Source organism: Orcinus orca, chromosome 6 (assembly GCF_937001465.1).
Source record: "Orcinus orca chromosome 6, mOrcOrc1.1, whole genome shotgun sequence".
Taxonomy (NCBI): domain Eukaryota; kingdom Metazoa; phylum Chordata; class Mammalia; order Artiodactyla; family Delphinidae; genus Orcinus; species Orcinus orca.
In genome coordinates this window covers 20,078,586-20,099,529 of record NC_064564.1, presented here as the reverse complement: position 1 = coordinate 20,099,529, position 20,944 = coordinate 20,078,586, and the positions used below count along the sequence as shown (strand labels likewise).

General features: G+C 51.8%; 1 protein-coding gene across 1 annotated transcript in view; it reads right to left on the bottom strand.

Annotated features, from left to right (window-relative positions):
- Nucleotides 1-20,944, bottom strand: part of PEBP4 (phosphatidylethanolamine binding protein 4) — a 230,009-nt gene that overhangs the window by 189,782 nt on the left and 19,283 nt on the right. Inside the window, exon 3 of the mRNA XM_004270660.1 lies at nt 17,935-18,061. Within this exon, the coding sequence (XP_004270708.1) occupies nt 17,935-18,061 (127 nt within the window). The remainder of the gene's footprint in view (nt 1-17,934; nt 18,062-20,944) is intronic.

Here is a 20,944-nt window from a genome sequence, read left to right as displayed (position 1 = left end):
GTGACTGGTTGGGGGCGGGGATGGGGGGGTGGGGGAAGATGCCAGATAATTTCAGGATGGGGACTGGTCCCAGAAAGACCAAGGCATGATTAGAGGGTTGGAACTTTCAGCCCCAACCCCAGACCTCCAAGGAGGGGAGAGGTGGAGATTGAGTCAATCACCAATGTCCAACGACTTAATCAATCATGCCTTTGTAATGAAACCTCCGTGAAAACCCTAAGTGATGGGATTTGGAGAACTCCTGAGCTGGTGAGCACTTTAAGGTGCTGGGAGGGTGCTGCTCCGGAGGAGGCCACGGATGCCCCCCGTAACCCCTGCCCCCATGCCTTGCTCTATGAATCTCTTCCATTGGGCTGTTCCTTGAGTTGTAGCCTTTATAATACATTGGTAATAGTAGGAAAACTGCTTTCCTGAGTTCTGTGAGCTCTCCTAGCAAATTATTGAACTTGAAAGGGAATGTGTAGTGGGGACCGTAATTCTTTAGCCGAGTTGGAGAGAAGTGTGGGTACCCTTGGCACCAATACTTGTGATGAACGTCTGAAGTAGGGGATGGTCTTGTGGGACTGAGCCCTTAACCTGTGGAGTCTGATACTAAGTCTGGGTAGTTTGGTGAGAACTGAGTTGAACTGTAGGGCTCCACGTTGGAGAGACGGAGAGCTAGCTGTCGGTGTGGATAAAACCCCGCATTTGGTATCAGAAGCCCAGTGGGAGAAAACACTGCGGGCCCCTGAGGCAGCCTCCAGGGTTCTGATTCCCTGTCTAAGAGGACTTATCATCAGGGCTACCTCCCCCCAGGGCCAGGCTGGACCTGCCCACAGGGGCGTGGCCTTAGCCGCTAGAAGTCCCTGGAAGCCCTGCTACAACATGACTCAGCAACTCCTGCTGCCGCACTGAAGAAGCGGCCGTAGGTAGCAAGGGCACCGGCTGTGACATGTTTACAAGGATGACATGGAATCATTTAACAGAGGTTAAGCTATATTCGTTAGATTGTTTAAGAAGGCGGGGTTGTATGTAATCTATTTTAGAGAGACTGCCATACAAAACGATTAAAATAAGAAGTTGGAGTATGTCAACGGGCAAGGTTCGATTATCCAGAAGGTGAGCTTAGAAAGAACAGCTCACTTCCAGCATGGTATCACTGCAGTGCCATTTTTTTCAAATGACTCCAAGTCCCACGTCATTTCCTGAGTAAACCACCCCAAGTTCTCCGGGTCCCCTGGCATGAGGCACAGTGTTCCCGCGGGCACCCGTGACCTCGGTGAGGAGGTGACAAGCCCCACCTGATGCCTTCTTACCCTCTCCCCAGGCTGCAGCCTCTCCCTATGCAGCCTGGGTGCCGTGGACACCCAATTCTGACCACCGCTGTCACAGCCCCAGTCTCTGTCCAACTCCTTTCCCTGTACAGAAGGGACAAAGAACCGTGTTGACTTCCCTAGGGTAAGGAACAGTTCCATCTGCCCGCCTGGGGTTCCAATATTTTACAAATGTTCGCAGAGCCCTGTGGGTTTTGCTCCATAAATACGCAAGAGAGCTTGACCAAAGGCAGACCCCAGGACCCCTGCTGGAGGAAAACTATATATGACACAAAGTTTTTCCAGCAGAACAAGTTCCAAACTCAGGGACCCTGGATCCCACTGGGTTCACACAGGCTGTGGGTGGAGTGGAGGAGGGCATTGAACACTGGACCTCTCTCATTACGCCGCACGGACCTCATAAATAGGGAGAATCAGGTGACAAGCCTGAAGGAGCATCAGGTGAGACAGACCCAGGATGGCAGTGATATCTCAGGCACAAACGCCTGGGACTTGGATTTCATCTCACGCTGATGGTGCCTTACATTCTCATAGCTTAAGTGGGAAGAATCACCCCAGGAACTCCGAACTGTTAAGAGCAGAGTCCATTTGCCTGCTATCTGAGAGGCAGCCATGATTTTGTGATTAAACACACAAATTTGGGAACCAGACAGCTGGGCTTCAAATCCCAGCTTCATCACTCACCAGCTGTGTGACCTTGGGCAAGTTGCTTAACCTATCTGTGCCTCAGTTTACTCATCTGTAAGACTGGGAGAATAATGATTGTGAAAAGTAAATGGGTTAGTATTTCTAAAGCGCTTAGAAGCGCCTGGCACATGTCACTGTGCTAAATAAAACAAAATAATCCGGCCAAGGCAGGGGATTGAAAAGATGAGGCATATCCAATAAATGTCTTGGAGGCTCAGATGCGTGGATTCTGTCTCATAGCTGACTCCTTGCCCCAAAGGCAGCAACTCCTGAGTGGGGCTGTACGGGAGGGAGTGCACGAAGGGTTAAACCCCCAAGTGAACAGAAAAACAAGTTCCATCTGGTCCCTGGGACAAAGCGACAGCCTGCAAAGCCCCCAGCCCGGGCTCCTGCTCAAAGGACACATTGCTTTTTAAAATTCCAACTTGTGGCTGCCTCGATCTATAAATCAACCAGTTCTCCACACCCTAGAGCTCGGAGCAGGATTCACAAATGGCAGCGAGACATTCGTGTTCCGAGAATAGGCATCTGAAAGTGCCTTTGCACTCGGGGTACCCAGCCCCCCCCCGGGCAGCTTCCTGAAAGGCCCTGGGGCTAGTGCTTCATCCCCGGCTCCCCTTCAGAGCAGGGATTGCTCGCCAGGGGGTAAAGAGAAGGTAGGCAAGACGGCACAGGGTCAAGGGTCAAACTGGAGCTGGGATTTTGCTTAGATGCCTCACTTCAGCGAACTGTCTCCGGGACTCAGCTGTATCAGCTGTTTGCCCCACCTCCCCACGCCACTGCTGGGACCCCATCCTTAAGTGCCAGGCTGGGAGTGGTGAAAGGCTGATTAATTAGAACCATCAGCACTCCACAAGGCACTGGGGGAACCCCTTCAGAGAAGCAGTGGGCTTCTTCTTGGTTCCCCAGCTGATTTGCGCATGGGGCAGCTTGTGCCCAGGCATTCCCCGGGGGACACAAGACCCCTCCATACGTGGAAGGGGAGAGGAGCCAGAATGAACCCCCGGGTCCTCCTGTGGGCCTTCGCCTGAGGCAGCGCCCGTCAGTTTTACCACACCCCCTGGACGCATGCCCACGCCTGCCCTGATAACACTGAATCCAGCCCTCGCGCTAACCCTGCAGAGCAGGGAAGTAATTCACAAAAAGTTGGGCAATTGAAAGTTACAGTTTCCACAGCAACCAGCACTCAGACCATTTGGGTAGCTGAAGCCTTTTCCTCTTAGCATTCACTTTTTTCCTCTCCCCAAATAGCATTTTTTCTGTTATTATTACAGTAATACACATTCACTGGAGAACATATGGAAATTACAGACAAGTGTAAAGGAGAAAATAAAAATTACCCTTAATCCCACCACTCGGAGCAATCCAATGTTAACATTTTGATGTATTCTTCATTCGTCTTGTTTTTTTTTTTTTTTTTTTTGCATGCATGCATAAAAAGATATAATTTTTGAAAATTGGGACTATAGTGAAATTACTGTTTTATCATTTGGTTTCTTTCACTTAAAAACATATTGTAAGACTTTCCAATAGCCTTAAATGTTCCCTGAGAACATGATTTTTAATAGCTACATGGTATTTTTTCATATGGATAGAACATATTCTATTCAACCAATCTATTGTTGAGCTTTTTAGATGATTTTCCTTTTCTCTTTCACTATTTTCAATAACGCTACAATGAACATCCTTTTACATCAATTTGTGTGTGTCTCATTAATCAGATTAGAATAAATTCATAGAACTAAAATTATTGTTCAAATGCAATGAATATGTAAATAATTCTAATATGCATTATTAAATCCCCTCCAGAAAGGTTGGGGCAATTTGTACGTCTTCCTGTAATGTATACTCTCCTTAAAAAGAAAAATCCAAAGTTCTAATTTGGTAGGTTTTAAATAAAGTCTATACCATTTTAAAAAATTACATTTCTTTGAATTATAAATGGAATTAAGCTTTCCCCTCACTTTTTTGAAAAAAATTATTATTTTTTTTTTTTTTTGCGGTACGCGGGCCTCTTACTGTTGTGACCTCTCCTGTTGCAGAACACAGGCTCCGGACGCGCGGGCTCAGCGGCCACGGCTCACGGGCCCAGCCGCTCCGCGGCATGTGGGATCCTCCCGGACCAGGGCACGAACCTGCGTCCCCTGCATCGGCAGGCGGACTCTCAACCACTGCGCCACCAGGGAAAGCCCTCCCCTCACATTTTTAATGAACTTTCTTCTGTCTATAATCACCCATTAACATCCTTTGCCTCCTTTTTCTATGCGGTATTCATCTTCTTATTATTGATTTATAAGAGCTCTTTATGCATAAAGATAATAACCCTTTGTCATATTTATGGCACATATGTTCTCTCAGTTTGTCGTTGGATTTTTATTTTGTTTATGGCATTTTTTAAAGTGCAGAAGTTTCAAATATCGTTGTAACTCACATCCACCCTTCTTTTCCTTTATGACTTTATCTTTAGATTTTTATGCCCAGGCAGACCTTCTCTAACCTGAAATCCGATAAATATTTATCTGTATGTTGCTTTTCTAGCCATTTTATGGCTCTGTGGTTTTGATTTCACACTGACTGCTCTAAAACGCCTGGATTTCTTATACAGGTGCGGTTCCGCATTTTCTTGTCTAATGGTCCTGAGGCTGGAGTCTGCAGGGCCAGGTTAGAGATGGTTGCCAGGGAGATGCAGGAATTGACCTGCTGCTCCTGCCTTTCAGGAGATCTCAGCCTTGCAGGCACCTTTCCATGGAGTCCTGGTTTTTGCTAGTGAATGGGAGAAATGAACAGGGAGGAGGAAATAGCTGTTTCACGATTACACACTGAAAAAGGTACACCTCACGTGGCTTTGTTTCCCATCTGAGATGGGGAGGTGGAGGATGGGGGGTGCCAGATGCATGGAGAGCTGGCGAGCAGCTTCATCCTTAGCACGTTAGAAATCAAGGGAGTAGATTCCAAACCTGAAATTAACCATCACTCTACTTGCAAGAACTAAAGGCAGTCTTGCTGGCATTGCATTTCACCAAATACCAGGTTTGCATGAAGAAGAGGTACAGGGGGTGGGGGTGGGGGAGAGGGAACCTGGGACTTCAGCTCCCCAGAGATGTGGACCTTCTCTTCAGTCCAATCACCCAAAGGGCCCCAAGAGTCAGTGAGTACCAGGCAGGATGCTGTGATCCCAAGCAGAGGGTGGTTAACTTCGGACGCCATCTGGGAAGATGCTGCTGCAGACCGCCCCCGCTCTGTCCAGCCTCAGGAGATAACTGCCTTCCTTCCATTGTCCCTATTTCAATTCAGCGCCCAAAACTTTTTGCCAAGGCTGTTTGCCCACTTACTAAAGTCATCTCTGCATGTGCTGACAAGGCAAGGGATTTATTCATTCATTCCACAGGTTTACTAGGGTCTAGTCTCTGCATACCGCTGTGTCCAGCCATGGTGGTCTATTCCTTTCCAACGAGGGATAACATATTTCCCTCCCATCTCCTGCTCTCTGTTATCTCTCCTTAAACCCCTAAAAACACCTCACAACCCTCTGCCTTGTATCCCATGTCTTCTAGTCACTGCCCTGCCTCAGCTTTCACATTGCAGGATGCACTAGTCACCTGGGCGTTGGAGAAGATTATTATAACTACCACCACCACCATCACCATCATCCTTTACTGAATGCTTCCTGTGTTGGCACCGACAGCCTTTACATACGTGTCCTCTCGTAATCATCATTCAATAATCTTCATTCAACAAGTATTTATTAAGTGTCTACTATGTGGTAGAGACTGTTCTAGTGCTTGGGATACATCAGCAAATAAACCAAAGATTCTTGCCCCCACGGAGCTTATATCCAGCTGTGGGGTGGAGGCAGGAATAGGCAAAACAAACACATAAACATAATGACTAAAGAAACTGTGTGTAGCTTAGAAGGTGATAAATACGATGGAAAGAAGTAGAGAGGGATAAGGAAGCTCGGGGTACCAGGGCCAGGGTTGGGAAGGCCTCCTTGAGAAGATGACATTTAAGCAGAGCTGGAAGGAGGTGAGGATGTGCGCCATGACTATGTGAGGGGAGGACAGACTCCAGCAGAGGGAACCACCATGCAGAGGCCCTCAAGCATAGCTGCTGTGGTCAAGGAGGAGGGGCTTCCCTGGTGGCGCAGTGGTTAAGAATCCGCCTGCCAAGGCAGGGGACACAGGTTTGAGTCCTGGTCGGGGAAGACCCCACATACCGCGGAGCAACTAAGCCCGCAAGCCACAACTACTGAGCCCGTGTGCCACAACTACTGAAGCCCACGTGCCGAGAGCCCGTGCTTCACAACAAGAGAAGCCTGAGCACAGCAATGAAGAGTAGCCCCCACTCGCTGCAACTAGAGAAAGCCTGTGCGCAGCAATGAAGACCCAACGCAGCCAAAATTAAATAAATAAAAAAAAATTCATTAAAAAAAAAAAAAGGCAGATGGGATGCCAGGAGGCTGGAGCCAGTGAGCAAAGCAAAAATGACAGGATCGAGGTCAGAGGGGTGACAATGGGCCAGGTCATATGGGGTCTTGTAAGCCACTGTGAGCTCTTTGGCTCTCACTCTGGTGACCTAAGGAGAAATGGAAGGATTTTGAGCAGAGGAGTGAACTGATCTGAACTGGAGATGTAAAGGCTCGCTCTGGTTGCTCTGTTGAGGGTACGCTGGGCATTTGGGGCAGGTGTGGTGGGTTGGAGACCAGTTACGAGGCTGTTGAAATAATCCAGGTAGAAGGAGGTGGCTCTGGCCAGGGTGTTAACAGTGGAGGAGAGAAGTGGTCGGCGACCGGATAGATTCTGAAAGCGAAGACAAGAGCGTTCCCTGGTGGGTTGGATGTACGGTGGGAGAGAAGGAGCAGTCACTGATGACGCCAGGATGTCTGGCCGACACAGCTGGGAGGCTGGGGCAGCGCTTCGCTGAGATGGGGAAGATGGCAGACGGTGCGGGTTTGTGGGAGGGTAGAGACTGGGCACTGGGGATGGACGTGTTGCCTGTGAGCGTGTCCATCAGTCACCCCGGTGGCCATGTGAGTAGGACAGCATATATACAGATGACATTTACAGTCGTGACACTGGATGAGACCACAGAGGGGGAAAGTGTAGATAAAGATGACAAGAAGACCAAACCCTGAGGCCTGGGGTATCCTGCATGGAGAAGCTGGCGGGAGGAGAGCCCAGCAGAGGGGACCAAGAAGTGAAGAACTAGAAACGGAGAAGGCAGATCTGGAGTGTGTGGGTCCCAGAAACCACGAGGAGGAGGAGACCAGCTAGACTAAATGCTGCTGATGGGCCAAGAAAGTTTAGGATTGGGACTTCCCTGGTGGCACAGTGGTGAAGAATCCGCCTGCCAATGCAGGGAACACGGGTTCGAGCCCCGGTCCGGGAAGATCCCACATGCCGCGGGGCAATGAAGCCCGTGCGCCACAACTACTGAGCCCGTGCTCTAGAGCCCGCGAGCCACAGCTACCGAAGCCCGTGTGCCTAGAGCCCGTGTACCACAACGAAGAGTAGCCCCCGCTCGCCGCAACTAGAGAAAGCCGGTGCGCAGCAACGAAGACCCAACGCAGCCAAAAATAAATAAATAAATAGGGAAGCTTAGGATTGATGACGGATCGCTCATATTACCAGAAAGGGATCTTACACCCATTTTAAGGTGAGGAAAAGGAATCTCAGAGGGAAGAAGTAACTTGCTCAAGGTCACGGCGTTATGAGCAATCAACTAGGATGTAAGACAAGGTCTGTGCAAAGCCAGAGCCCTGGCTGCTTCTCATACCAGCCCTCGGGGCTCCGAGCGTCTGTGAACCAGTGAGTCAGCTCCCACACCCAGCAGCTTCCAGTCCCGCCAGACTCTTCCTACTCTGCAGGTCAAGTCTGTAGGCAAGCAAAACGGGATGAACAGAGGGCCACCAACACAATTTAAAACAACTTTTTACTACCAGGTGGGATGTGAGGGGCATCCTCTGTGTGCAGGTCTGCCTCTGCCCTCCTCCTTGCCTTCTAAGCAGCTGTTTCACCCACCTCAGTAGGGGCCTGGCCCCTGAGGGCATTTCAAGTTCATGGCCCCTAGTGTAAGGAATTCCAGTCCAGGCATATTTGTATTTGAATAGAAGGGCATTTCCACAACCAGCCGGCAAAGGAGAGGTGAGCAAGGGGTGCAGAGGCGTGCACACTCAACCCAAGTCAGGGACCCTCTGTTTCTCCATTACCAGGCAGGTCTCCACCGTCCCACAGCCCTGGCCATCGCCTGCCTGTGCCCGAGACCCTGGCCACCCAGCCCGCTCACCCCGACGGGGCAGGATGACGGTTGCCTATCTCCCCCTGGTGTCGACTCTTGCAATTGCAGCTCCAGGAGGTAGAGGAGGCCATCGCCTTCCAACCAGCTGGGCCTGGAGAGCCACGCCTACCAGCCGGGCCTGGCCCTGCTCCCTCCTGGCCCTCTGGGCGTCGCCTGCCTCTAAGGGCGCGTCAGGGATCTCTGCATTCCCGACGTGGCCAGCAGAACTCAGGCCTGGGAATTAGAACGTCCGATGGATTCTCCTGACTTTACCTTGGATTAGTGGTACAGACCTGCAGGTGGGGAGGAAACGGGCCCTGATTTGTTCACACTTCTGCACGGCCCCCCAATCTGTCCCTTTGCTAAGCCACTTGACATTGCTGGGTCTCCATCAGCCCATGAGGGCTGATGAACAGGAGGAACTCCACAACCCACTTCTTCCCTGTGTTGGTTTAGGAACTGGCTTCTTCCTGGACCTGGAGCCTGGTGGCAGTTGGGAAACAGGTCAGGCCATTTGGGGTGCACCGCAGGTTGCCCTCTACCGCTTAAGTGGCGGTGCTGTGGTATGGTCAGGGCACGAGCTTTGGAACCCACACAGACCTGGGTTAAAATCCTGACTCTGCTGCTCATGAGCTATGGAATCTTTCTGGGCCTCAGTTTCCTGACCTGTAAAATGAAGGTAATCATCCCCACTGTGCTGGTAGTTGTAAGGTTTTAGTGCGATAATGTCCATAAAGCACTTAGCACACAGTCTGGCTGCGTGGAAGACGGTCAGTAAATGTCAAGACGGACTATATACTCGGGACCATCGGGATGGAGGGGGCATGGGAAAGAGCACGGTATAGAGGCCAGAGCATCTGAGCTGTGGTCTCATCACTTAACATCTCTGTGTGTTAGAGCAAACCGATGTCCACAAGGTTGTGATGATACTCAAACGAGGCCTCGGGCTCCCCATCGTGGGCAGAGACCCCAGCCTGGCCCACCTCTCAGGACTGATCAGAGATAAGGACCTTCAGGACAGGGAAGGGGCTTTGAAAATTGTAACACGTTCTTGTTACTGAGAGACAACCCTGCCCCCAGCACCCTGCACTTAGCTCCACATCGGAGCACGAATCTCATGCCCAGGGAGTTGCCTATTTTTCTTGCCTGTCTGTCAAGCATACAAAGGTCTCTGCCCGCAGGGAGTTTACCATGTAGCTGGAGAGACAGACAAGAAAACAAGTGGTGAGAACGCTGAAATTGACACCACGGGCAGGCGTAGGTGGGTTCTGTCCACTCCTAAGCGTCCAGTTAAGAAAAGCAGAATTCCCAGGAGGGAAGTTAAGCCACAGGACAACTGGCCACTGGCTTGGGGAAAGATAGACAGCGTTACCAAACCTTGCACAGTGAAGAAGGTGCTAGAACTGGAGCCCCAGGTGGTAGCCTAGGCTATTAATCCCCAAAGCCTACATACTGTGTGATTCCAACTACATGACATTCTGGAATAGGCAGACAATAAAAAGGTCAGTGGTTACCAGGGGTTAGGGAAGAGGGTGGGATGAAGAGGCAGAGCACGGGGGATTTTTAGGGCAGTGAAAACACTCTATATGATGCTGTAATTGATACTTGTTGTTATACATTTGTCCAACCCATAGAATGTCCAATACCAAGAATGAACCCTAATGTAAACTATGGACGTTGGGTGATTATGATGTATCAGCGTAGGTTCATCAGTTGTAACAAAGGTACCACTCTGACGGGGGATGTTGAGAGTAGGCGAGGCTTTCTGGGGGAAGTCTCTGTAATTTCCACTCACTTTTGCTGTGAACCTAAAACTGCTCTAAAAAATAAAGTATTAAAAATGAAACAGACATATAATTTCCCTTGAGCTGTTGTTTCTGCATCTGTAAAGCAGAGACAACCACGCTCACTCTGCCAGTCCCATGTGGTCATGGTTAGCGGCCAGATGGGCTCTAAAAAAAGCTGCGTGCTGGCGGGGCGTCAGGAGTTCCCTGGTGATGGAGAGAGACCCTCAAAGTCCAGAAGGCATGACAACTGCCCCGCCGGCCCCCAGCCCCTACCCCAGCCCTGGCCCCCAGGAGGGTACCTTGTCCCAGCAGCTGCTCTGCCAGCAGAGGCCCTCCCCACCTCCTCCTCTCCCCCCTCCCCCCCAAGTCCTCAAGTGTTAACAAACAATAAAGGACACTATTACTCATTTAAAATTCCTCACAGGCTTTCCCAGAACTCCAGCCAGAGGAGGCAAGAAGTCGCTGCAGGGCTTCCCTGGTGGCGCAGTGGTTAAGAATCCGCCTGCCAATGCAGGGGACGTGGGTTCGAGCCCTGGTCCGGGAAGATCCCGTATGCCGCGGAGCAACTAAGCCCATGAGCCACAACTAATGAGCTCACACATGGCATCTACTGAAGCCTGCGTGCTCTAGAGCCCGCGCTCCGCAACAAGAGAAGCCCGTGCACCGCAACGAAGACCTAACACAGCCAATCAATCAATCAATCAATCAATCAAATTGTTAAAAAAAAAAAAAAAAGAAGTCGCTGCAGCATTCAAAGTTCAAGTGTTTGTTCCTCTAAACGGCTCCGACCGAGGCCAGGCAGCTACTTAAAATCCAAGAAGCCTCTGCTCACGTTCCCAGCAGACCGCCGGGGACAGACCCCAGTCATACAGCAATCCCCGCTCCACCCCTCCAAAACACACACCGGCTGAATGACCTTTTTTCTTTAAACCAGGATATGAACCTGCTGGACTTGCCTTTCAGGCCCCATCTGCCCCCTCGGTGGAACAGCCCACAAAGTTTTATCAAAGAAACATGATTTGATCTGAAAAACATCTGGAACCCATTTCCCCAGCACTGGACTGGAAGCTCTCAGCCGACATCACCGGACAATCACTGAACAAACGCCCTTTTTGCCTGTGCTCTGAGGAACATCCCTGCAGACTGGGAACAGGTGGCTTTATTGAAAGGTCTGACCAGAGGTTCTGTAAACCCTGGAGCAGAGGGTATAACGACAGGAAAGGTGGCGGGGGATACAGAGGACTGGAACTGAACATCAAGGCCAGGAAGCTCCCTCACGAAGGCACCCGGGAGCAAAACGTTAGCCACACAAGCGCTTCTCCCGTCATCCTCTCAACAATGACAGCGACTCGCATTCTCACCACTACGAGATGCCCTTCGTGGGCGGGGTGGGGATTTGTTTTTTGTGTGTGTCCCTGGCTCCTGTGACAGTGTCCGGCAGAGGGACAGGATCTGCTCCAGGGAACGGATACATGCATGACATCCCAAGTCTGGACATCGGGGCCAATACTCCAGGAGCTGGGGTCAATTTGAGAGGCAACATTTCACAGGTGAAAGAGCAGCGAAACTGGAAGGCAGGAAACCTGCCATCTAGGGCTGGTTCTTCCACTCCCCAGCTTGGGTGAGCGTGACCTTGACCTTGGGCAGCGTCCCCCATCCTGTAGTTGTGGGGATAATCCCTACTTTGCCTAGCTCCCAACGTTGCTAGGAGGACTGTGTGAAATCCTGCATGGGAAGTTTCTCTACGGCCTCAAAATCTGTCTGCAAAGGCTAGAGGTGGTGATAAGCGTCGCTCCTCTCCTGCCTGGTCCTGTTGTGGCTGGAGGTGCTCCCATAACAGATGGTGGACTGGCCTGGGCTGCGGTGGGACACAGCTGGGTGATTTTAGCAGCCTTTGACCGAGCAGGAAGGTTAAAATGACATGGGAGCGGGCTCTCTTCCACGCATGCGTCCTTGCCTGGGTGCGGGGTGCTCTCCTCACCTCCCTTCCTGGCCTGGCTCCACCTGTCAGCCCCCGTCTCTGGTACCACCACACTGGCTCCTTCCAGAGCCTCCAGAAGCCCAAACCCTTCTTCTGTGTCTTTTGCCCTTCAGACTACAAAGCAGCCTCTTATCATATGACAACCTGTACCATTTATTATGCTCCTGTCCACTGCCAGGCACTGGGTTACAGTTACACCTCATCAGTTCTTCCCTAAAGCCTCACTAGCACGTTGGTGAACCCCCGCCAGTAAACTCCTTACCGTGTCCTGACTTTACCTTTTTCCCAGGCTCACTGTCCTGAAACTCCTCTCCCCCTCGCTCGAGAGCAGCGCCAGGGAATTTGGCAAATCCGACGGCTCTTCCGCAGCCCGGCCCTGCAGCAGCCTCTCCCTTGCCTCTCTGACCTGACCTCCGTGGGCTGGCCGATTCTGGCCTCTCCGTATCTTCTCCCCAAGGAGCCTGGCTACCTTGAAGAATCCACCCCCCACCCCCAACCCCTGGATGCCAAAGCTAGGCCTCCAGCCCTGTCTTTTCTTCCCAGCATCAGTTGATCCGCGTACTCGCGTACTGGGTGCACATAGGGGCCTCAGATTCAGGGATGCAAAGCTGCTTCCGCTGCCCGTGGTCCCTATAGATCCAGGCCTTCTCCTGTGTCCCTTGCTTGGGGACAGCATCAGTATTAGGGAGAGTGCCCAATCACACCCTTCGTCCCGATTATTAACAGCACCTCCCCGTTCACTCTCAAAAACGTCGTTTCAGTGGATGAATTACATGCTCAGCTTAACCCTTAGCCACCCACCTGCCTGTCGCAGAAACCCAAGGGTCACCCCAACTCTCTCCTTCCCTGCAATCCCCGTTCCTCCACAGTCACCAAGCTCCATGGATTCGACCTCCTTTACACCCTCAAGCTCAGGCCCCGGTCCATGCCATCGCCCTTCTGTTTCAGCAGGTGCTCTCCCTGACTCCAGCCTCACCTTTCTTCCATCCTCCCACCTGCACCTCAGTGACCTACCCAAGTGACCTTGCTGAATTGCTAATCTGATCACATCCACCAGCCTAAAAATCGAACGGTGACACCCCTTCCCCAGTCTGGCTTCACAATAAAATTCAGACTCCAGGCCAGGGCCCACGAACCAGCATCTGTGGCCCCTCAGAGCATGGTCCTGCCCTCTCTGGAGCCTCATCCCACACCTGGCCAACCCTGCTCCCCTGTCTATCCCCTGCCGAGTCACCAGCACAGGTCAGCTTGGGGTCACCCCCTCCTGGAGGCCGCTCCTGGCCCTCGTGCTACCTGAGGTTCCTGTCCTGAAGCACTGACACCGCGTCTCTGCTATCCATCCACCTGTCTGTCTCCCCACCTTAGACTTGGGAGCTCCGTGACGGTGCCCTTTATCTTTGAATCTCCAGCACTAAGAGGGTGCCTGTGTGTTCCATCTGTATTTGCTAGTGAATCATTTCACATCCCCAGCACCAAATTGCGTGCCGGCGGCTGTCCCAGGAGCAAATGCACTTAGCTGCCCCGGCACGTGTGCACGCTCCCTCTCGGCATCTTTTCCTGAACGAGCCGGGGGGGCCTGCCTCACCCATCAGGGGCTGCTCTGACCAGAACTACCCCGCGTGTCGGCACCCTCTGTCCTGCCTCTGCTAACTACTTCATGACGGCAGCAGCTCCCATTTTTCTCCTCTGTGCGTAAAAAGAAGGATGGGAGGTGGGCCGGGGAGCTCCGAGGTCTCTTTCATCGAGGAGCGTCTGACTCCACCACACGTGGACGTCTCCAGATTTCCAGGGCTCTAGAAGATTTGTGCCCAAACTTGTGTCTCTACCTTGGGCTGCCAAGGGCAGGGAGGTGGTCCCCAAAAGACAGCCACAGAGATGCTGCAGGCCCAGGGTGACATGGGGACGTGCCTGCCCAGCCCGGGAGGAGGACACTCGGGGTCACCAGCTTTCTGGGGAGGAGAATAGGGCTGAGCCGAGTCTGACTGGAAAGCCAAGGGACCACAGGAAGGACAGCTGTGGTCTGCGTTCCTTCCTTCTAATGCAACGCACGTTCCCCACGTAACAGCAATTTCTTCCCTTCCAAAGGATTCCAGCGGGTTAAATTCAAGGTGAAGACTAAGCCCCATTAAGAAGCTTCTGGAGGGCCTTTCAGTCTTCGCTGGCTTGAGAAGGGATGCATTTTGAGATGTCTGCCTCTTAATGTTTGTCACAGCACCAGGGGAGGAAAGCTTCCTCTTACCTCAGCACCTCTCTCAGCCCTCAGCGGCTGTCGGCACCAGGACCATCCACATTTTCCTGCACTACGTTGCCTTCTCGGGAGCCCACCTGACTTCCTCTTCTCTCTCTGCTTTCTCCTATCCACCCCAGACCCCATCCACCCTGGCGGAGGAGAGACTAGTGCTGACCTGGCGTTCTGCAGAGGCGCCAGGACACCCGGCAGCTTAAAGTGCAAACCACCGGGCTCACACACCTCAGAGCTCCCCCTCCAGAAGGCGTCCGTCCACCTGCCGTTCATGCACTCCTTCATTCATTCATTCGGCCACCTGGCCACCCAGTCTGCCAACGCGGGGTCTGCGATGCTGGTAGGGACTGTGGGTGGTTCAAAGAAATACAACACATGGTCTTGCTTTCCTAGAGCTTATAAACTGGTTGACGCTATGGGAGATATGAATAAGCAATACAAGACAGAGGCAAGTAAACACTGGGTTTGGAGGGTAGGGGAAAAACGCTTGGAGAAAGAAGAGACCTGACTGAGATGGGGGTGGGACCCAGAGGGAGGCAGTCAGGGAAGGCTTCTTGGAGGAGAAAGCATCTTGGTAGGGGCAGGGTATCCCAGAGTACAGGGTCCAAGTCTGGGGAAGTGGCCTGAGCAATGGTGTGCAGACAGGAAGACCCCTGCTGGGCACAGAGACGCTGTCCCCTGACCTCTGGGCCCCTCCTTCCAGGGCTTCGGGGCTTGCTCGGTGGGGGGGCTCCCTGAGCATGTCCACTGGCAGCTGCTGCTTTGGTGGCATTGTTTTAATCCCCTTTGAAGCAAGGCACTGTCTCCACATAGCCAGTCACCAACCTCTTGCTTTTTCCATCAGGCCCTGTCCCAGAGGAAATGCCTTCATTTTCGTCTCTGTTACTAAGGACTCAGGCTCCCCCGCCCCCACTTTTGAGGGGCCCTGCACCTTCTCTTGTTTTTCCTATCCAACATCCTTTCCCCCTTCTGATAACCTGCACCTCGATTCTCCTTTGGGGGAACCATCCTCTTCTGCTCTCAGCCCTTGAAGATTAAGTGGGACTGCCCAGCATCACTGTCTGGGTCAGGGACGGTCATGTAATCCAAACAGGACAAGTCTTGGGACCTTTAATGGTTGGATGGGGCCAATCTATTGCCAGTGGGTTCATAAACTAGTAAAACATAACTCTGAAGATGATGAGGTCATCTTTGGTACCACAAGGAAAGAGTCTATTTACATAAAAAACGAGCACAGAAAAAAAGTAGAGAAAAGGGACAGATAGATTCCTGGTGATGTCATTTGAGCACCTGGATCCAGCCATGCCTGAAGTATTCCCTGGAGCTTTCAGTTTGTGAACCAGTAACACCTTCCCTCTTTTTTGGCACAAGCCAGTTTGAGTTGATTTTTGTCACTTGCTACTAACAGTCTTGACTAAAGAAATACTTAACTTGACGAGCACATTAAATGAAACGACACATGAATAGTCTCCAACATAAAGTAAGTACCACACGATAAACGGAAGCTTTTGATACTCTAGCTGAACCTGCCTTCTCAAAGGGCAAATTTCCATAAACTTTAGTTCTGTAGCAGTAGAATACTACTTTTTCTTTCTTTCCACCACTCTGACCAAGCCGTCCTTTGTGAAATCTCTGCCCTCCTTGGATTTCTTGACCTCAGCTCTGCATCCTTCTTAAATCTCCAGATTTTCTCCCCTGCCCCACCTCTGAGCTGAGACAGGATAGGAGATTTCAGGATCTGGAGGGGGTGATACCTCCTCTGCGTTTTGTGTCCGTACCCCAGGACAATCAGTACCAACTAGACTGGATCAAATGCAAAAGCTTCCCAAACTGGCTTTAAACTTGCCCCTCCTAAGGGCACCAGGCACTCAGGAAAGTCTACACTGCCATCTAGTGGACATCTGTAGCAATATCACATGGGATGGAGCTCTTACCTTAAGACTCCCTCTTGGGACAGTCACTGGACTGTGAAAGTATTTGGTCCAAACTCTTCACTCCTTAAGAACAAGTGAATTAAGGGTAAAGGCGAGAGTCTTGTCCCATGGGACAGCGTTATACTCTTCCCTAGAGGATTAGGCTCCTGCCCTGCTCCTGTCCTGAGTTACGATCACCGAGGCTTACGTTTCCTCTGCTTGTCCTGCCTGTCCAGGGGTGTGACCCAGCCCAAGGGTTTCCGGTGGGGAGGGCTGACGGGTGCGTGTGTGCACGTGCATGTGCATGCATGTGCATGTGTGCCAGGCTTGGGAGGATGGAGGGAGAGGACACCCAGAAGGCGTCTTCATGACTTGCTTTCTTAGCCTCCCAGAGGAAAGGATGTTTGTCACGGTGACAAACACAATAGCCTGTCAAAGGCTATTCATGTTCTTCATGTTCTCAGCCTCATAAATTGAGACATATCGCCACTTATTTGTTCCCTGATAGTGAAAGGCAGTTAAAGAAAGAAAAATCTCGGCAATTCCCTGGCAGTCCAGAGGTTAGGACTCAGCACTCTCACTGCTGGGGCCCCGGGTTTGATTCCTGGTCGGAGAAACAAGATCCTGCAAGCCCTGAGGTGCTGCCAGAGAAAAAGAAAAAAAGAAGAAAGAAAAATCTTCCCCTCTGCTTCCTAGTAGTCTGAGCAGCTCCCCACCCTAGAACCTGTTATCTAGGTATACCTGTGTTGACAGCCCCCAGGCTGGACCGACAGAAGGGAGGAGCCCTCTGTGGACTCTCCCTGCCACGGTGAACAGAGGGGACCAGGAGGCTGACCGCAGTGCGCATGTGGTCACATCCCGACCATGACCCTTCTGTCTCCACGCCTTTGTGGCCTGAGTCCTGGACACATCACAGTCCTTGTGCCTGGGTTGACACTGGCACCTCTGACTAAAACACGCAGACAAAGCGAGGGTCACCCTCCACCCCTGACACTCTGGGGGCTCAACCTAGAGTCAAGGAAGAAAGAGACATTGACCAGGACACTGGAGCAGCTTCCCCAGCAGCTGCAGCCCCGTTTCCCACTCCCCAGCGCCCTTCCCCAGGTTTATCGAATCCCCAAGCCAAGGGAAGCTTCCAGAACAAGATGGTGCCAATCATTTCCCAGCAAAAGGAATAGTTATTGACAATTCTTAAAATGTTTCTATTTTTTATTTCCTACCCCTCGGGGCAAACTTCTGAGCGACTGTCATATTGCAATGCCCAAGAGTCAAGGGCACTGACCTCTGCTTGCTTAACCTACGTGAGAGGCGCTGCCCGTTAAGAGCCAGGTCCCTCCCCATTCAGATCACTCTGAAAGCCCAGCCACTCTGCACCCTGAGAAGCAACTCCCCACAAGCCCCTCTCTCCTTCTCTCTGCCAACTCCAAAGCACACCCCGGCTGGTCGCCATGTTGACTGAGGAGCCAGGCTCAGGGGCACAGGAGAGGGAGAGGCCCCGGCGGAGCGGCCCCTGAGCCCCACCAAAGCTCCCGCCCGCAGCCCTCCTACCCACCCCACCCTCCTCCAAGGCGGCGGGGCTGCTCTAAAGAAGGCACATGCTCATGGCAACGGCCATCTGGTACCACCAAAGCCAACCCAGCTGGCTCTGCACGTGGCTTCCTGTCACCCAGATGAGCAAACCCAGAGGGAACTCGAGACCCATGACCCTCCCATCCAGCCAGGCTGGCTCACTCACGTCCAAGGCCCCAGGGAACTTGACGATCGGCTCGGTCCAGTAGGTGATCTTCTGTCTGTAGTTGTTGCATTCCGGAACAACCATGCAGCCGAGGTTCCCCAACTCTGGGTAGAAAACCTGAAGGCCCCTATGGAGAGAGGGAGGTGGTTAGCCCATGTCAGGATCTTAGGGGAGCCCGGGGTGCGTAAGGCTTCAGTCTGACCTGTGTAGCCTGAGTTACTTGACCACTTGTGCCTCAGTTTCTCTACCTGTAAAATGGGGACACTAGTAATACCTATTTGTAGGGTCGCTAAGAGGAGTAAAATGGTGATTCGTGTTTAAAACGGAGCCTGGCAGGTCATCAGGGGTCAGAAAGTATTCATTACTGTCAGTGTTTACTTCTCAAAAAATATATACATCCAGAGGCAAACCTGGTCAGTGTCTTTAAAGTAGGACTGGGCGTATAAGAACAATATATTCACATTGCTTTTCTGGAATGTTCTTATTACATAAAGAAAGGTTTAGCCAGTTAGCACAGGCTTCTTCATGGGCACAGACTTCTCTGGCCCCTAACTAATCAAGACCCTCTCCATACCTGCAAATCCCACCAGTAATTAAATAACCCACTTCTTTGGGTGATGCATTGCCCCTACCCTAGGCTCTCAATCTGCCATTCACTGTGCTTTCAAAATGCAAATATCTCTCAGGGGGGAAAATATCTAGTCACTAAGTCTGTGGTATGCATCCATTTATCTACTTTCTCCCTGAGAAGCTCTGAACTGCACAAGTGCCCTGAGAACTGGGCTTGCCGTGCAGGCTGATCCCACACCTTCACCAGGGTTAGACTTAAGGGCTCACTTGTATTTGAAACTCAGGGATGGAAACCAGGCTTTCAAACAGATACAGGAAAAACACCTCTGTGTCAACTTTTTTTTTTTTTTTTTTTTTTTGCTTGCCCTTCTTCCCTATCCTACTGTCACGTTTCATCACCAAGGCCTGGGGTCATTTGGTTAAGATGATTCGCTCAGCCTTTCCAAAAGCCCAGCATGGCAGACCAGCTCCACAGTGGTCACCCAGAGCTGGCCACGTTTCCTGCTGGGGGTGATGCCTGAAGGGCACCCCTGAGAATGTCACTGGGGGAGTAGATCTGGAGGGGAGCTCCCGAGGTCAGGACCCGGGAGAAGTACAGGGATCACTTCCCGCTGGAGAGTCCCACATTCCCCCTCCCACCACCCCACCCCTTCCAGTGGATCCTGAGGTCCTGCCTTGGGCAGAGGTAGCCCAAGTCTGCAGACACAGGATGCTTCCTCAGACCGGCACCCCCAAGGCCAGGACTCAGGCCCCTTGAAGCAGGACTATTCACTGAAGCCAGTTTAACTCCTTGCAAGTTTACAGTAGTGCCTTTCCAATGGCATAGTTTTAATAGCTTTTAAAGAAGTTTTAGAGGATGGATTTTCATTTCTCATCACGGCAGCATTTTAAGGAATTTTGGGGTTGTTTCTGCCACAGTTCCCTGCCACTGCAGCTATCGAGATCCGAGGCTGAGAGAGGGGACCCTCTACTGGCAGAGAGATGGAGATTCAGCCCACAGCCCGGAACTGGGAGAGGCAAGGGGTGGGGAGGAGGGAAACTGAGGACCAGAGGGGGCCTTCCCCAGGGAACAAAAGTGCCTCCTCTTTTGATCCCAGTAGAACTGCTGCAAATGTTAAAACAGTTAAGCAAAATCACCGAGTTGACATTTGGTGAGTGGGCCTAAAGCCCCAGAGAGTGCCTTCATAGGGTACATGCCAGGGGACCAGGAGTGAGGTCTGTCCCCCCCAGGTCCCCGTCATACCCACGGAGCGCTGCCTGCCCAGGGATGGAAGCCCACATGTTGCCTGCAAGTCACATCCTTCAGATGAGACTGCAGCCCCAGGAACAGCTGGACTGCAGCCTCCTGAGAGCCTGGGCCAGAGGTGCCCAGCTGGGCCATGCGCAGAGAAACCGAGGCGATAAACATGTGCTGCTGCTAGGTTTGGGGTATTGTGCTGTAGGCAATAGAGAAGGGCTGCATAGTCTTGTCTGCACTTCCCTGGGACTGGATGGTCACAGAAGTCCCTTCGGCATTGTAAGAACCATATCAGGTATGAAAAAAGCTCTGAATCCCACCTGCCCCAAAGCGAGGGAGACCAAAATTCCCATGGAGGGAAGGTAGCCTTCACAGAGGCGCCTGGGGGCTCGGGGGGCAACCCACCCTCTGCTGCATGGTTCTCAGTGTGGGTCTGTCTCCAGCTGACTCTTCTCGAAAGCGGGGGCCCAGAACAAAGCCCCTAAGGAGGAACTGAAGGATGGGAGGTGGATGCCCAGAGAAGAAAGAGCAGCGGGTGAAGGCGGGGGGCATGACATCTGTGTCCAAACAGCTGAAGGACCCTCCAGAGACTAGACTTGTTCTGTGCAGTGGCTGGGGGCAAAACTAGTTAGAATGGGGTGAAGTGAAAGAAAGGCAGCCCCCGCCTTGACATAAAGGTGTTCCCTCTGAGGGGGAAGCTTTTCAGCACAGAAGAGAGGGCTTTGGGAGGCAGGTCCTGGTCCCTGGGAGAGTCCACTGAGGCCACCAGTGCGGAGGCAGCAGGGAGAGGTCAGGGTTGGACGACTATGGTTCTTTCACTTCTGAGACCGAGCCTAGGGTTCTGACTCTCCGAGTTTTTGCCAGTCTAGTCTGGCTTTCTCAGGAGTGGGTAAGGTATTATTCTGGGAGAACTTTTCTCTTAACAATATTTCCCCACTGCTTGTCAAAGCACAAAAAATTCCTCCCTTATAGATTAATACCTTTAGGTATTGAGTCCTAACTTCAAGAATTCCCTATTAGACTCTAACAATACCCGTGAAAGGAGGTGCTTTTCTGGGGGCAGTCTCTCGGTGGAGTCAGAAGCCTGAGCTGAGCAGGGCTCTTGGGGAGGGGCTCCAGCGTACTGATCTCTCCTCTGGGGTCTGATATGTCCTTGATGTGTTCTCATTCAGTGGTGATCTTTTACAAACAAAAGCTTCCCTC